The 18479-nt window shown below is 38.9% G+C and overlaps 1 protein-coding gene across 5 annotated transcripts in view; it reads left to right on the top strand.

Annotated features, from left to right (window-relative positions):
* Nucleotides 1-7069: 7069 nt before the first annotated feature.
* The window catches only part of NECTIN3 (nectin cell adhesion molecule 3), a 157999-nt gene continuing 146589 nt past the window's right edge, over nucleotides 7070-18479 (top strand). For 2 of the 5 annotated variants that reach the window (XM_058295875.2, XM_004456911.5), the window contains exon 1: nucleotides 7071-7470. In XM_058295875.2, the coding sequence (XP_058151858.1) occupies nucleotides 7308-7470 (163 nt within the window). In that variant the 5' untranslated portion in view covers nucleotides 7071-7307. Of the gene's footprint in view, nucleotides 7471-18479 lie in introns of all 5 variants that reach the window. The other 3 variants (XM_058295874.2, XM_058295876.2, XM_004456909.4) reach the window with 3 other exon arrangements.

The following is an 18479-nucleotide window of genomic DNA, read 5'->3' as shown; positions in this document are numbered from 1 at the left end:
TTTGCCACATGCTACAAGCAAACTGACTATTTATTCATTTTTTACTAATTTTTTTTAATCTCGACCAGTCTAGTAAGGGTAGGATGATATCTCATTACAGGTTTGATTTGCATTTCTAAAATATCTAGTGATGAAGAGGATCTTTTCATGTGTGTTTTACTGAAGTGTCTATTCAAATCTCTTGGCCAATTTGTAAATGGATTGTTTGTCTTCTTATTTTTGAGACATAGGATTTCTTCATATATGTTGGATATTAGACCCTTATCAGAGAAGTGGTTCCCAGGTATTTTGTCCTATTGAGTAAGCTTCATTTTTCTTTCTTTTTAATTTTTTTAAGATTTAATTTTATTTATCCTCCCCCCTTGCTGCCTCCACTCACTGTCTGCTCTCTGTGTCCATTCACTGTGCATTTTTCTGTGTCTGCTTGTCTTCTCTTCTTGTTTTCTCTTTAGGAGGCACTGGTAACGAATCCTGGGACCTCTGACATTGGAGAGAGGCATTCAATCTCTTCAGCCACCTCAGCTCCCTGGTTTATTGTGTTTCTCATTGTCTTTCTTCTGTGTCTCTTTTTATTGTCGAGTCATCTTGTTGCTCGAAGCACGGGCCAGCTCTCTACAGTGCGGGCCAGCTTTCCTCCATGTCATCAGCTAGCTCTCCTCTGTGGCGTGGGCCAGCTCTCCCTGGTGCAAGCCATTTCACCTTCACCAGGAGGTCCCAGAAACTGAACCCACTATGCCCCATAGGGTAGATGGGAGCCCAATTGTTTGAGCCACATTCACTTCCCCTTTTAACTTTCTTAACAAATACCTTTGAAGCACAATTTTTAAATTTTTTTTTGAGGAGGTCCCATTTATCTATTTCTTCTTTCATTGCTTGTGCTTTGGGTGTAAAGTTTATGAAACCATTTCCTACTACTAAGGGCATTTCCTTTCACTGTAGCTTTGTAGTATGTTTTAAAGTCAGGTACCATGAATCTTCCAATTTATTTTCTTTTTTTAAAAATTTATTTTGGAGGTAGCAGGGATTGAACTCAGGCCCTCAGAACCTCATATAGGGGAAGCAGGTGCTCAACCACTGAACTATATCTGCTCCCCAATGAGAGTTGGTTTTTTCATTTGTTTGTTTTCAGAAGGGACCAGAATTGAACCCAGGACCTCATACATGGGAAGCAGGTGCTCAACCATTTGAGCTACATCTCTCAAATGGCTGTATATGCATGGACCTATAGCAGATATAGATCTCAGTTTGGTTCCATTGGTCAGTGTGTCTGTCCTTGTGCCCATACCATGCTGTTTTGACCACTGTAGCTTTGTAGTAGGCTTTAAAGTCCTGTAGCATGAGTTCTCCAATTTTCTTTTCCTTTTTCAATGCTTTTGGCTATTTGGGGCCACTTGCCCTTCTGAATAAATTACATAATTGGCTTTTCCAGTTCAGTAAAAAATATATATATAATTTTTATGGGACAGACATTTTAATGATATTTAGTTTTCCAATCCATGGAAATGGAATATGCTTTTTTTTTTTTAAAGATTTATTTCTCTCCCCTTCCCCGTTGTCTGCTCTTTGTGTCCATTCGCTGTGTGTTATTCTATGTCCACTTGCTTTCTTGTCATGCAGGATTGGGAAACTATGTATCCCTTGAAATAGTCAAAGTGGGAAAAGTGGCTCTTCATTGTACTAAACCTAAACAGACACCAGATTTCTTAAATTCAGTTAAATCTAAAGGCAAAACCATTACAAGGCTACACTTTCTTTAGCCTCCCTCCCTGCCTTCCATTCAAAATATATATTGAGGGAAGCTGACTTGACCCAGTGGTTACGGTGTCCATCTATCACATGGGAGGTCTGCAGTTCAAACCCTGGGCCTCCTTGATCAGTGTGGAGCTGGCCCACGTGCAGTGCTAATGCGCACAAGGAGTGCCCTGCCACGCAGGGGTGTCCCTGCGTAGGGGAGGCCCACGCGTAGGGAGTGCGCCCTGTATGGAGAGCCGCCCAGCGCGAAAAGAAAGTTCAGCCTGGCCAGGAATGGCACTGCACACACAGAGAGCTGACACAAGAAGATGACGCAACAAAAAGAAACACAGATTCCTGTGCCGTTGACAATAATAGAAGTGGACAAAGAAGAACATGCAGCAAAAAACAGACACAGAGAACAGACAATTGGGGCCGGGGGGGGGGGGGGGGTGGGGTGGGGAGAAGGGGAGAGAAATAAATAAATAAATCTTTAAAAACAAAAAAAAACAAAAAAACAAAATATGTATTGAATATTGACAATGCTTCTCTTTTTTATCCCTTTTCCATCACTTTGCTTCTGTGTCTTTTGCCTCCTGCTTCCCTCAGTTGCATATTGTTGTCTTCCCATTATTCATACCATATACAAACCATTCTGGAAATAAACTATTTTGTTTTAAAATACTAAAAATCTCCTGAATCCTTTGACTCCTTTCCATCCCCTTTATCACTGGTCAAGTTCAGACTTTCAATATTTCTGCCTATAATTCTCCCCTATCCTCTCACAATTGGTCTATACTCACATTCACACTGGCTTTTCTAGAAAATCTAATCTTGTCATTCCTCTATTTAAAATTCTTCAGTGCTACCCATGATTTACCAAATAAAATCTAAACTTTTTTGCAAGGTTTTAAATTCCTGCCTACTCATCTAATGCCATTTTTATCTTTTTCCTTAATTCCCCCTTTGCATATTACCCATCTAGCAACCCAGAAGAACTTACCATTTCCAGACTCTTATGCCTCTGTAACTTCCATCTGTCATTCCCCTATTCCCTCTGCTGCTTCTACCTCATCCATGTGGAAAACTCCTAGTTATTCTTTAAGACTATTCAAATGTTTTCTCTGCTATCAAGTCTTCTCAGTCTCTTTCAGGAACTCTTCCTCTACTCTCTACACTGTAAATCCCTTCATTGTTTGCAAGAATATAGTTCTTTATCACTTTCAGGTCAGGCTTCATTTTTTTTCCATTCATAACACCTAGCAAAGAATCCAGTACACAGTAGATGTTCAATCATCTTGTTAAATTAATGTCCCTTTATTTAACCTACCATAATGCTATGGCATAGCTCTTCTTTCTGTCTGAATATAAGTTTCTTAAACTGTCTTCTGTGGAATCCTGAGTCCCTACAAAAGAGTTGTACATTATAAATAGAGTTAGGGTTTAGACAGCTATGCGAAATATATGTTTGTTTTCACTGTAGGTTTGGGAAAGAACTCTAATTCTTTTTCCCCCCAAATAATCCTTTTATTCTATCCTGCAGTTCCAAAATGATTCTCAGGTAAATCAAGTTTTGTAAAATAAATAAATCACCTAAACCACCTAAAATAAGAAATTTATATTTGTTTTAACTATGACTAGGATGAAGCACATCAGCAACAACAAAAAGTACAAATATATGGCACCCACTATTATGGCATACAGTGTTCTAGGTACTGGGCTTTCAGCAGTGAAAAAATAGGTCCCTGCCTGCCCTAATGGAACTTTCATTTTAGTGGAGCAAAGAAAGACAATAAACACATAACATGTCAGATGGTAAGTGCAATGGAAAAAAAATAAAGCAAATTAATGGATAGGGAGTGTGTGTGTGGCCGTTCTTTTATATGGGGTGTGGGTAGTTACAGAAGTTCTCAATGATGAAGTGAAATCTAAACAAAGACCTAATAAAATGAGGGAAAAAACAGATTGAATGTGTATGGAAAGATCTTTTTAGTAGGAAAGTGGTTGCATTCGATAAATGTGAGATTGGTGAAGATTTTGCAAGTGGGGGGACTTTTTGTGGGTTTGTAGTATATATTTCACACGTTTGCATAATTCTGCTTTAAAAAACTGTGATTGTAGCTGGGCAAACATCAACTTATTATCAAATATAATACCAAGTTCAAACATTCTGCAAAGAATTGCTCATCTCTTCCACAGAGAGAAATGCTTTACTTTTTCACACAGCAGGCCATGAAAATTTGCAGATGGTCAAGGGAATTAGCTGAAGTCCTACCTCTAGTATAAAATACTTCATTTTTTTCAGAATTAGAAATGAATCCTAATACTACTCTCAACTTTAAATTTGGATTATTTTAGTAAATGTAAAATACTGTACATAATTATTTCTTTGTTAAGATGTCAGTCTTTGTTTTTTAGTTAAAAGCTAATGAATCTTAATAATTAGTAAACAATCTTTTAGGCAGAAAGTGGGATGGACACTATCAGTACTCTAAACCCAAAGTAGTGAAAACAATGTTGGCATTAGGATCATGTTGCTTTTTGTTCAGATAATTTTTTTCTGAGAAAATACTTGCATATTTTGGTATTCAATGGTGGTTACCCAAAGTTGAACTTATCTTTATATTTAGAAAACTAAAAATGATCTTAGAAACCCAGTAATATGCTCATATTAAAGGTTATAGTTTTAAAAATCAACAATAATTCTTGTCCATGCAAAAAAAACAAATTGTACCATGTAATGTAAAATACTTCTCTGTAGCTAGTAATGATTTCTAACAGGATTTGCTAAGGAAAGGCTTAGAGTGGATATGTCCAAGTTTCATGCATTTGAGGAGAATGTAATTTTACTGGACACTTAGTAAACAGAAATTTGAGTTCTCTTAGTAATGTGCTTTAACTTAAATGGGGATCCTGAGAGGTCAGTGGTGCCCACTGGAAGGCAAAAACAGTGCACATGACGTAGTATTTTCAGGAAACAACCTCTGTGCCTAGCTTCCCACAGTTGGTTGTCAAGTAGGGATAATAATAATTGCTACCTTCCCTGGGGAATGGGCATGTAATTTGACACCTCAAGTTGATGATGCTATATCAACATAAATTATTATAACATAATGCTTGTATGCACATAAAACACCAGTAAGGTGCTGTTAATGCGTATATAACATCGATAAATACTGGTCTTTCTCTTTTTTCACTTTCCATCAGAGGAGAAGGTAATCATAGCATGTCACTAATCCATTTTCTTCAAATATGGAGGAAATATATATATTTTAAAGCTCCATATCATCCTTTTGAGAAGCATTAAAGCTGCTAATCCCTCATGGTCTCTGTAGCAATTGCACGGTGGCCCTCATATTAAGTCTTTGGCACCATTTCAAAGTTGGCTAATTACTTTTTTCTGGAGACTAGAATCATCAGGGAAAGGCAGAGGGAATAAAATTGGCTAGCAATATTAAAATACTGGTTGTTTAACATTTAACCGAGTATCAACAACGTGTTAACGTGCTATCTAAACAGATAATTAGATAGCTGCTGCACAGTGGGCGCTATCTAAATTTAGCACTGAAATTAGGTTTAGGGGATGCGAAAACAGTAAAAGAAAGGTTCTCAAGGGAAACGGTGGTGTCAGCACAGCTGAGGAATGTCACAATAGCTACCTTTCGTCAATTATGATCAACAGGGGATCTCTGGGAGTGATGCAGGACAAGTTGATTCCTAAGTGCAACAAGAGTATAGGAGATAGAAAGGAGTGCTGCAGGAAACAGGCTTACAGGGGACGACAGAGGACGGCAGGCATAGGGAGTATGAGAGGAAAGGAAGGGAATGGAGGAAAAGAGGTACAAAACTGCAGCGCGGGGAGTCAGGATGGGAGGCGGAAGTTAAGAAAGAAGAGAGGAGGGAGGGGGGAGAATGGTGGTTAGCCTTGGAGATGAGGAAATTATTCTAAGCCAGTGGGTGGGGACGGCGTGTGGAATTGACGGCAGGCAAGCACTACTTCAGCTGTGACAGGCTCGGATCTAGGCGGCAGATCTTTGTTTAGTTTTCTAATTGGAACACTTGTGACTATCTGGAGCAATGGCAGGACCTCATAAAAATAATGGTCTCAGGCCTGAGGACGGGTGTCCTCTGCCTCCAAACAGCCTCTGCACAGCCCAAACTCTTCATTAGCTCCTTCCCCACTCCCGCCCCACTCCGCAGGCATGACCGCGAAAGGCTGTGGATCCAAGGTCAGGCCAACTGGGCTGTGCCTGGCTGGCGGATGGAGAGGACAGGGCGGACAGCCACCAACGCTCCCCTTACTGGCAAATGTTTATTAATACTTCCCGAGGTCACTTTCCTGCGATCTGTCAATGGTTCAAAGGAAAAACAGGCAGTGAAAATAAAATTACATGTGTAACATGCAAGTGAAACAATCAAAGAAAACCACCACCGCTCTCGAGGCGCTCCGATCGGCGAATCCGTGGCCTCCTGTTGCCAGTCGCCGGGCGCGGCGGCCGGGGAGAAGCAAGAGAGAAAGCAAATCTCCTGGGGTCCCTCTTGTCTCTTTCCCAGCTCCGCTGACCATTCCACCCTCCCAGAGAAGGGGGAAAGAAAAACGCCAGGGCAAACGTGCCTCGGTGGGCTGGGGGGAAGCGGGGCCGGGAGGAACAGAGATTCGGAGAGCTCAGCTGTCTTGGGGAGCAGGAAGGAGAAAAGTCTTTCCTTTCGGACCCCCGAGTCTCCGGCGAGGAAGATGACTAGTCCAAATGTTTCGTCCAGCTTTCTGGACAGGAACCTTTAGCACAGGCGACGGAAGGGCAGCCTCATCCGGCCTTCCCCTTCCCACCTCCGCCTCTCCCCGGGTCCCCGCCAGAGGGAAAGCGCCGCCCGGTCGAGGTGAACGCCCTAACGCGATTGTCCGGTCGCCGAGCGCCTCAGTCTGCTGGTTGCCGCGGCGGACTCGAGGGGCGGAGTGGGCGAGACCATTGGAAATGTTGGGGAGGGGGAGACGAAGCAGGAACAAGGGGCGGGGCGGACTAACCTATTCCAGATTTTCCTTTTTTTTTAAAGCCCTGTTTTGGGAGAAACCCCATTGTCAAAGTGGATGAGAAGAAATTTTTTTTTTCTAAAGGGGAGGAGCATGTAGGAAGGCGGGATGGGAGGAGACAAGGCAAGCATTCCGAGATTGCACCCGAGAAAGAGTTGAACTGAGAGGGCGGGCGAGTTCCAGCGCCCGTTCCGAGGGTCCGCTTCCTTTCCCCCTCCCGCACGGGGCGGGGTGGTGCGTTCCGAGTTCCCAGGAGTTCGAAGCGGGCGGGTGCCAGGGGGGAGGGGAGTGGCGGCGGCAGCGGCGGCTGCGGGCGGCTCCCGCCTCAGCCTCGGCAGTGGCTTCGGCGACGGCCGAGTCGAGGCAGGCGCGAGCGCTCTGCTGAGTGTCAGCCTGCGGCGAAGGCTTAAGAGCTGAGAGTTAGGGACGGGTGCGCCGGACCTTCCTCCGCGCTGCGGCCGCCCCTGCCGCCGCCCAGAGCCTGAGACGCCGGGGCCGGGGGAGCCGGGGGGACGGGCGGACGAGCGGGCCGGGGGGAGGGTGGGGGATGGCGCGGACCCCGGGGCCGGCTCCGCTGTGTCCCGGAGGCGGCAAAGCACAACTTTCCTCCGCTTCTCCCCCCGGGGCCGGGCTCCTGCTGCCGCCACCGACCCCTCCGCCACTGCTGCTGCTGCTGCTCTTCCCGCTGCTGCTCTTCTCCCGGCTCTGTGGTAGGTGAACCTCGGCGGCCGGCGCGGGCTGAGTGAGAGAGGCGCGACAGAGGGTCCCGGAGCCGCGGCCCTGCCGGCGCGGGCCGCTCCTCGGGGCGGCGAAGCGAGGCGGTTGTGCTCGGCGGTTGGCTGCGCGAGCGACTGCCGCGGACCTTGGCTTAAAACTTTTCGCCGCGCCGGGGGTGAGGCCGGGGAAGGGCCGGGCGGGGTGAGTGTGGCCCCGGCCGCCTGCACCCCTCCCCCGCACTCCCGCCCGACGCCGAGTGCTTCAGGCGCGGAGCTCTTCAGGGTTTGCTCCGGGACCGTTATTTCCTTGCTCACTTTGTGAAGAAGCCGAGTGCGGATTTCTAGGCTGAGGTTAAGGTGCGGGGATGCACGCTTGTCGTCTCATTTTTTTTTCTTCCCCTCTTCTCGCTGAAACTTGAGCTCCGAGCTCAGAAACCTTTAGGAACCAAAACCCGGCAGAATGAAACCTTCTGATTCAGCCCTCATCGCCTTCCACCCCAGAAGGCACCCTTTTAGCCCACCCTGCAGCATCCTCTACAGTCGCTTCTTCTTCAGTCCTCCGTCCGCAGTTCTGCCCCAGCATCCTTTCCTTCTCTTGCATTGAGCCCAGACGCTGGCTACCTTCTTTGTGGGACATCTCTCGTGTTGTCCGTGTTTATGTCAGCAGACCCTTTTTCTCCAGGAGTTCTATGTGTGCGTTAAACAACCGACTGCATCGATAGTGTGCCCTGCTGTTCTGCCAAAGCACCTTCACGCCCCTTCCTGGTCTCTTTCTTATCCCACTCTTTCTTTTTCTTGTTAACAGTTTTCCTATCACATTGGGAGCTAGTTCTTTTTCCACGTATTGAAGACTCGACCCTTAAAATTTGTCTTTCAAGCAAGGGACGAAAGTGGTAATTAATGGAAGGTGGTTGTTCAGGAAAATGAGGCCACAGGTCTTTGGGATTAGCTCTATGTGTCTGGATAATGTCAAACAAAGCACTGCTGGAGTTATTAATTTGTAATTCTTATTTGATGAGGAAGATGGAGGAGCAGAACTTAGATTGGTGAAAGATTGCTGAAAGATTGGTTTACCTAAGACATTTTTGCTGATATGTAAGACCTTTGTTGGATTTCATTATTTCATGAAATCTTAAATGGACCTGAAATTTTACCAGTATATATTTAAAAGAGAGATGTGTGGGGATTTCTTGGATAGTGTGGTTTAGAAGAAAGAGCTTCTGATGGAGATAGGTGTATCAAGGTATTTGGTTATGAGGGAGAAGTTATATTGAGATTGAGTGCTGCTTATAGGCTGACAATTTCTACTACCATTTCACCACCACGTTCCATGCGCTATAATGCAAGTTTCTTATTTATATAGTACGATAAGTGACATTTATCTGTGCTGTTTCTATTTCCCCACTGCCCAGATGTTTGGTTCCAAAACACAATTCTTAATACTATTACCTCTTTATCGTATAGCTGATACAAGGAGGAAAACTTTCATAATAATTTCATAGTAGCTTTGCAAATGAAGTGTTATTTTTTGAAGGAATACGTTGGTTTTCACATGGAAGAAGAAAATCTTTTAAAAATATAATAATATTATTAATGTACTCTTGGAGGGATTTGCTATTTTATTTTAAAACCCTAAAACTTCAGGCAGTATAGGTAAATGGAATGTGATTTAGAGGAGGTGTAAGCTGAAGTTATTAGAGTCAACTGAACTTGGAGTGTAGTTGTAGGAGACAGATGCTAGCTTTGGGTTACTGTGCACTGCTCATTTAAGAGTTTCCTTTTTTGGCTTATGGTGTTATGACACCCGAATTTGTGAACCCTTATGACGTGGTTTTTTTTTTTTTTTTTCTTTCTTTCTTTCTATCTACTCTATTTTAGAATTTAGTCTTTGAGTAGGGCACAGTTGTCCTGACTTATGGATGCTTAGTAAGTATGGAAATAGTTTTCTTTGTGTAAGCTGTTTGTTGATTTAACATTCAAGTACTACTTATAAACGTTGGCACTGGTACTTAACATTTTACTGGGTAGAATCAGTTTTAGTGTTAAAAACATTGACAGACTTAAAAAGATGACTCGTCTGGTGATTTGTTAATCAGAATGCTTGTTTTATCACATATAGATTTTTTTTTACTGCTATTTTTGATATGCTGCTTTACACTTAGCATGACCTTAACTGTGCTCAGCTTAGGTACTATTATATATTAGCACAAGATAATGTTTATATCATGCTAATTTGACCCATCAAAGAACCCCTTACAACTGGTACACATGATACTGTGAAGCTACTGGGAAAAAAAGAAGATATGTCTTAGATTGACTGTCTACTGTATATTTTGAGAATGTACATTATATGGCTAATTTAATAAGAACTGAGCTTTTAAAATGAGAACTTTACAGATTGACAAACTGCCAGGTTTTTTTGTTTTTTTTTTAAACCTAAGAAATTAACAGGTATAAAAGTGAAAGGAGACTAGGTGTGTTAGCAACAACATCTGACTTGATAAACCTTGTTCATTTAATTCTGGAATTCCATGTTTCTTTAGGATGGCAATAACCAGTTAATAGGTGATCAGTATTATCTTTCTTTCCTTCATTTTTCTTGGGAGGTAGAGAATGTGAGCAGGGATATAGTGTTAATGAAAGTGAAAATAGACTATTTTGATCTTTGTTTAAGGTCCTATTTGACTCTAATTCTATCACTTTTTCCATTTTAAGTAAGGTTTTGTCTTAAGATGTTTAAAAGATGATAGCAAGGAAAATCCAGTTTGCTATTGAACCTCTAACAGCACTATGAGTACTTTCTAAATTCCTGGAACTTGGTAGGTACTTGGGGACATAACACATTGAGTTAAGGAGTCCTGGCTTCAAGGAGCATACAGCACTGTGATAGCCATAAAGGAAATATTAATAGATGACTTCAGGACAGTTTCGTGTTTATAATAGAGGTCTGCATGAGATGCTGTGGGCTGCTCAAAAGAGGGGTAACAAACTCATTAGGTAAAAACATATGAATGTGAAGTGAGGGGAAAAAATCACTTTTTAAAAATCACTTGGGTCAGATCTTTTTACTGAGATTAGACATTGTAGTAATGATACAAGTTTGTTCTCTTTTTCTATGTACTTTATGGTTGAGTGACCAAAGAGGCATTTTGATTCTAAAAAAAGACTGCCTCTTGGTAGCTGTGAATGTTTGGCAGATTATTTTAAATGGGTAAACTTCAACCTTCTTTTAATTAAAAAATAGTACTATCCCTTGGCTCCAACAGTTCTTGTGAGGATTAACTGTAAAATAAAATTTAACATAGCATTACTTAGCATAGCATGTAGTAAACATGCACATATTAGCATTTATTATATAGTACAACATAAGCCAACCAGCCTGGTATTCGTGATTCTTAAATTCTACCCTAATGTCCTCAGTCGTAGAGTATTCAAGTTAATTGACATACTGTGTTCATAGTTGACATCTTTATGAATGTATAGAGCAATCTTGTTAAATATTTGTTAAATTTACTTCAGATAAATATACAGATGGCCAATCTTCAGAATACTAGAATATAGTGAAATTAGCTCAGCTGCGTAATTGTATGGAATCCAGTTGACTCTTAAATGCATTTTAGAATTTGACAGTGCAATAAGGTCTCTTGTTTGTGATTATATTGAAAATGTGGAGTTGAAGAGGGGAGTGACAGTTTAGCTATACTTAATCGAGTTCCTGATAGTACCATGCTGGGATCCACAATATATAATCCAGATAAAATTGGAAAGGGTACCAGATTTAAAAGCAAGAAGAATAGTCCAGATCTTCCTTTTTCCCACTTGGCTATAGCATCAGAAATAGAAATTGGAAAAAGCCGAGCAATTGTATCTTTCTCTGTTTTTATCTTATTTGCTATTTTACCATGCTGTGTCACTTAAACTTGCATACATTTATATATATATTTAATTTCATGATTTAGCAAATTCTGATGAACGTTTTGTAGCCATATAGTTAAGGAATAAAACTTTGGTTTCTTGTCTGTTATTTGAAGAGTATTGAAGACAAGCTGGTTGTGATACCATGTTAAAAAAGAGAGTATTTTGTAATTTATTCATTAAATAATTAGTAAGTAAATAATATTTTGTTGTAGCATATTCTGAAATCTATTAAAGTTTTCTTAAAAATTAACAAACACTATATGGTTTGTGAAAGAGTCAGAATTTAATAATCATTAATGTATAGGATAAAATCAAATAAACTTTAAGTCACTGTGGTGGATTGAATTGTATAAAGAGGTTACTCCAGTTAAAGTGCCTCCCAACTGAATTAGGGTGGAAATTTTTTTGTTTTTTTTTTTTCAGGACAAAGCTTTTATTTTATTTTTAAAATTTATTTATTTTTTTCCCTGAGATAGCTTCCTGTTCTGTCTGCTTTTTATCTCTGCTCATCGTCTTTAGAAGGCACAGCGTACTGAACCCAGGATCTCCCATGTGAAGATGGGTGCCCAACTGCTTGAGCCACATCTGCTCCCTCAGGGTGGGTTTTAATCCTTTTAGAGAAGGCCACAGTGAGAAACCAAGGGGAGGAACCAGAATTTGGAAGTCCACAGAAGCCAGAAGAGAAAAAGACGCATTGCCATGTGACTGAAAAGCCATGGAACCCCAAAGATTACTGGCAAGCCAGAAATCACTGACCCAGGAAGAAGCAAGCTTTTTAGACTCTGAAACCATGAGACAGTTAGCATGAGTTGTTAAGCCAACTGACTGTATGGTATTTGTTTTAGCAGCTAAGAAACTAAAACAGTAATGGGATTTTAGATGATTTGTTGTGGTAAGCACTCAGGACCAAAAATCTGAGCACCACTAATCTATCATATTTTTGATTACCTTTATTATTTTTTTCAAAAATTGTCTTAAAGTTTTGAACCCATATCCTTTCCTGAATTTCATAAAACTTTTGATTTCAATTTCTGTAATAGGCTCTGACATAGTTTAACCATTTTATAATAAATTTTTAAATAAACTTTTATCAAGGGTGGACCTCAAATTTTTCTAAATGGCTCATTTATTGTAGTGTAGGTCATCAGTTTAAAATTTTAGTGAGAACTGCCTTCTGGTGTACCTAGCCAAACAGCAGGTACTGTAGTTGTTTAAGAAAAGATATTGTATTGCTTACTTATATTGTCAATTTTACATATTCTTTTTAATATAGCACCCAGGAAGATTGTTTTTCTTGCAGACCTATTGGCTGCTCCCCATTCATTTTGCTAATTGAGATAGATAGGGAAGAACTACATATTACATTGTGAGTAAATATTCATAAACCATAATTTTAGTCATATGTAAAAACATAATACCTCATAATTGGATTAAGTGCCTAAGAATTTGCAGTATGCTTTTCAACATGCCAGGTGATTATTTTGTTAGGTGTAAGGTACCTATTTTGTTAGGTATAGGGTACTAAATTATATATGTGACTCTATAGAAAGGAGAGGTCATAATAGTTTTTTTTTTTTTTTTTAACTTTATTTGGTTTCCTTTAATAATTAGGAAAAACCAAACTTGTTCTTTTTTTAAGTAGGTGGACTTTCTTTAGAAGAAACATAACCAAAAAAAGACAGCCGTAAATCAGTACTTTCAGCCAGCCAGGCTTAGCAAGAGTAGAGTATGTAGTTGGGTTCAAATCACAGTTACTAGGGAATCTTTTTCTAAACAACATGGGTAGGCCTCACTATGAACTTGCTGGATGATGTGGTTTGCAAGTGGTTTGGGGAGTGGAAACCTTGGGATTGGGGATTTGTATCTTGGGATTCATTTTCAGAAGGTTATTTTTTCCCCCAACCAGTACTATTTATTAAAGTATTTTTATTTATGCCTTGGCCAGATATCATCAATCTTCTGAAAAAAATATACTCTTATTTTGTTCACTGTTTTCTCTCTATGTGCTTGGCGTATAGTAGGACTCAAATTTCTTTATTTCAGAAGTTTACCTATGAAATTAAGTTTAGTCTAAATGAGTGTTGTCCAGTAATGCAAACCATATACATAATTTAAATTTTCTAGAAGCCACATTAAAAAGTAAAAAAGAAACATGCAATATTAAACTTCCTATTATATTTTATTTAGCCCAATAAATATCCAAATACTATCATTTCAACATGGAATCGATGGTGAAAGTTGGGATATTTTCCATTTTCTTTCATAGTAAGTCTTTGAAATCCAGTGTATATTTTACACTTAACAGATCATTTCAGTTAGAACTAACCATATATCATGTACTCAGTTGTCAATAGTCAAGTGTATCTGGTGGCTATTAGATTAGACAGTAGTGGTCTAAAATGTTTGTCTTCAAAGTAAATTATTCCCTTGTCTAGGCCTTACTCGTAAGTTCTAGAATGACTTTGCCATCCTTCCTACCTGAACACATTCTGAAGTGCTGCTTTAAGCTTACCTTTCTTCATAAATCCTTCCTTCACCATTTCTGCACACTGTGGGCTTTTCTTTTTTCTAAAGAAGTTAGTCTTAGTCTTTATTATCTAGCATTTAATTCTAAATGGCTTTGTCATGTGCTTTTTACAGGTAAACGTATCACTATGTGTCGAGCACATTATTTTGTAACTGGTATAGATTTTAACACCAGTTTTTTCCCATTATTTAAGGAGTTGACCATATTTTCTATACTATGAAATGGTATCAAGAGAATACTTGGTTTGATTTATCATTTCTTCTTCCATGTTGAAATAAAATGATATCATTCAATTTCCAGTTAGGCAGATATTCTCTAAATTTACAGTTTTCAATGAAATTTAATCTTTTTGTAGTGATTATGAGTGTTCAGATAGTCTAATTGGTATTAAAGGGAGAAAGAACTCATCCTACCTGTTTCCTTGTCTCAAAAAAGGTGCCTTGTGTACCCATGTCTTGTCCTCTGACTATATGTAAGTACTGTATCTATATTGCCATTTAATTGGGTCATGATTTAAAGAATACTGAATAAAATGTGAGAATTGAAACTTACCTTAGTGCCTTTGGGCATTATTGTTACTATTTCTGACAATATCTCCTGAAATTTGAACCTTTTACGATTAGTCTTTTGAAAGCTGGCAGACCTTTCCTGATTCCCAGAGTGAAATTTGTTCCTTACTTTAGATAAATGTTTGAATTGTCTAATTTTATTTTTAAAAATCCCTGAATTCTAACTTTCCCCATTTGATCCTATATATACCTTTCAAATCTCTTGTCCCTGGGGGCCTGCCTTGTTCTTCTTTCAACAGTTGACAAGTTGTCTTAGTGAGATATGCATGCCAATTCTGTTCATTTTTTGATGCTTTTAAGTTTAGAACAGAGTTTGCCAAAGTGTTTATAGTCTCAGAAGATATGTTTTGGAAGAAAGTTCCATGGTTGAACACATTTGGGAATCGGGAAAGCGTTCATGGAGAGTCACGATTTGCATTGATTTTTAATGGGTTTAAGAAATTCTTCAGTAAAATGTCCTGTTTTACAAACTTACTAAACAAATCCTGTTTTGTGTGAAAAACTTTTATCATGATTTAGAAGCTATATTATGCAAAATACAACCATGGGAAACATTGCTGTCTTAGAAGGCATGTGTGTTTTTCTAACTTGAGTTATAAAATAGAAAAGGTTGATAGGTTTTAAAGATGTTTCTTTTTTAAAATTTTATTTATTTACCCTCCCTTTGTTTTTTGTGGTCACTGTCTGCTCTCTTGTCCATTTGTGGTGTGTTCTCTGTGTCTGCTCATCTTTTCCTTAGGAGGAACTGGAAACCAAACCCGGGACCTCCCAGGTGGAAGAGAGGCGCTCAGCATCTAAGCCACCTCAGGTCCCTGATTTGTGGTGTCTCTCATTGTCTTTTCTCTTTGTGTCTCTTTTGTTGTGCCATCTTGTTGTGTCAGCTCGCCATGCCAGCTTGCCTTCTCCGGGGGGCACTGGGACTGGGAACTGAACCTGGGACCTCCCATGTGGTAGGCAGAAGTCCAATCACCTGAGCCACATCTGCTTCCCTGTATCACCTATTTTGGATCTGAGGTGTTTGCAAAATTGGCCTTTTAGGAGGAGTACAATTTTTTGCTCTTTGGGATTGTAAATTGCAAAATCAACTGTGTACTATTTATCTCCCTCCCATGTATGTAATTTAAACTTTTTGTGGGATTTATTTTACTTTTTGTATAACAAATCACACTCTGGCTTCGAGTTTTGGAAATGAAGTGGGTAAATTTAAGATAGTCTATTTTGAAATGGAAATATGTCAATGCTGCTACTGGGAAGAACATGAAAAAACCAACTAGCAAATATATAGGTACAAACTGCTAGGGCTTCAACTCAGCATTTGAGAACATTGTATATAATTAGGAGTGGGCTTGACTCTTCAAATTGCTTTAATTCAGAGAAAAAACAAAAGCATGAATGACCTGTTATATATTGGTAAACTGTTGTAAGATTAATTTCATATAATGGCCCTGTTTATATGAGTTATCTGTGACACACATTTGTCATTACTAAATACCATAGGCCATAGTTTTTGAAGATGATTAATGAGATTTCTAATTGAGTCATAGATAATGTGTGATCAGAGATTTAAGATTGATTTCACAAGTGTCCTATAATTGTGAACTCCAAACTCCCTACACATTTGATTTAGGTTAGAGATAATCATTCTTGGCTATAAGTTCGATATAACACTGACTAAATTAGACAATAAATTGTCTAGTTGTTTTAACCTGCTTACAGATACCCATATTCTTTTAAGTGCAAAGTGAAAAAAAATGCTCCTCCCTCCCTCACTTCCTTTCTTTTGCACTGAGGAGCTCCAAGTGGGAGAAGGTACATATCTAACAGTTCTATCTTCTTATTAAGGGTACAAGATTAGAATATCATAGCAGTATTTTTCACTAAATCATGAATCATGGTACTGTTCTATAGCAGTGACTATAAATCTCTGCATTTCTGCTTGTTAAACTTAAAAGGAGGTAAAAAATTTCCACCACCAAAAATCTTGGGAAAAAATGATTGTGAATAATAGTTGGGTTTTTCAATTTCAACTTTTATGGTAACTTTTCCATTCCTGTAAGCAATTCTAAGATTATAAATATATGGTTATCTCAGTGATACAGTTGGATATAATTCCTAATAAAACCAGAATAAATTTTAATATTGAAGTAAAAGAAGGAATTCCTTTTCTGTGTCAAGTTGTTACCTTCTGTTTGTTATTGTGTATACTATACAGTGTCACAAGATTATTATATTATTATTTTCTTTTAAAGCTGTTATAGTCCCTACAATTGGCTGATTGGTTTTGAATAACTGATTATAAGGCCTGAAAGTGTCAAGGTAAAGTACTTAGATGGAATGAAAGTTTTGAGGTAAGACTTCAAGAATGTATAGAATTCAGACAGGCAAAACAGGAGTATATCAAGGCATATTAAGGCTAGAATTAATACTAAAAAAGACATTTCAGCAGGAAGTGAAACATTCTCATTAGATTATTGACATCTTTTCAGTTCTTTAGATTATTTTTACAATTTTCATTAAAAAAATTTCAACTTTCAGATTCTCAAAGGAGTCAGGAATTGTGATGGCTCTTTTGAAACCATGTATATTTTATCAAATTGATTTTTCCTTATGTGTAAAAAAGGACCTGGTCATGGATACATTTTTATTCTACTTATAGTTGATATAGTGAAAATGTTAAAATTTATAAGTAGCTGATGAAATATGTATATGGCATGCCAAAAAGTCTCTTGTCCTCTAAAAGCTTTAATCCTTATATCAAAATATAAAAACAAATCCAAAGTTCCCTAAAAGAAAAACACATATTTTTCTTTAAAGATACTACTGTTGCTTTGCTGCCCTCTACTGTCTTCTAAAATAGTCACTCTCTTTTTTTCTCTCATCAGATGATTAGATTAGTTTCTTGACCTGTGAGCTTTAAATTTCAGGAGTGCTTCAGTAGTGTTTTTTGTTAAGATACCGTGAAATTTAGTCACAACAGTTGACTTCTACCTATAATGAAGAAAATAAAGGGCTTAGTAATTGGAGCAGGTGATAGATTGGGGACTACTGAGCGTTAAATCAGGAAACAGGTAATAGAGCACCAGTCATGTATCAGGTAGTAGAGAAGATACCACAGTGGAATAAGACACGGTGGCTGTTCCCAAGTTTATAAAGCTATTAAGAGACTGTTTGCATGCTAGAATATATATTAAAGCAAAAGATATTTGTAACAACATACCAAGTGGTATGATACAGCCTAAAAAAGGATCCGTAAGACCTGGAAGAGTCAAGGTAGGAACTTTTGACCTAAGTCTTCAAGAATGAGTTGAGTTCAGACAGACAAAACAAGATTATTTCAAACAGGGAAGAAAATATTTCTTTGAAAGCAAAGCATCTGTTAAACAGAAGGGACTGTGCTGGGTTTTTTGGTGCCTTTGCCCTTAAGAAATGTAAAATTTCATTGACAGATCTTTGAAGCACAGGAATTAGAATTAGAAGATCTTTTTGGGGGTGTATATATTTTTGAAACCACATTATTTAACTTCTCTGCCTGTCTCATCCCCTGTAAATTTGGCTAAATAATATTCCTTTGCAGAGTTGCTGTGAAGATTAAATAAAATCCTTATTAAACTGCAGCAAGGTGTTCTACAAATAAAACTAACGTAATGCAAAGGGAAATGAATTGTCTTTTGCTAGAAATATTAACAAAGTGTTGTGGGATTATATAAAAGAAGGAACAGTGTATCTGGGGTTGGAGGAAGACTCATAGATGAAGTACTTTTCCAGCTGAACCCTGAAGGAGAGTTTCGATTTGTGAGGGGAGGGTCAATGAAAAAAAGTGTTCTAGGATGAAAAGACCTAGATGAGGTCTCTATCAAAAGAATTAGTGTAGGTACTGAGGATTTTATGAAGACAGGGAATTATTAAGTCTGTGATTTGAGAGTATAACTGGCAGCAGTGTAAAAAGATGAGAGGCAGGTGGAAGGGAAAACCATTGCAACCATGGGAAG

Source organism: Dasypus novemcinctus, chromosome 4 (genome assembly GCF_030445035.2).
Source record: "Dasypus novemcinctus isolate mDasNov1 chromosome 4, mDasNov1.1.hap2, whole genome shotgun sequence".
In the NCBI taxonomy this organism is placed as follows: domain Eukaryota; kingdom Metazoa; phylum Chordata; class Mammalia; order Cingulata; family Dasypodidae; genus Dasypus; species Dasypus novemcinctus.
Note: the sequence above shows the minus strand (reverse complement) of the source record. Positions and strands in the feature narration are given on the sequence as shown.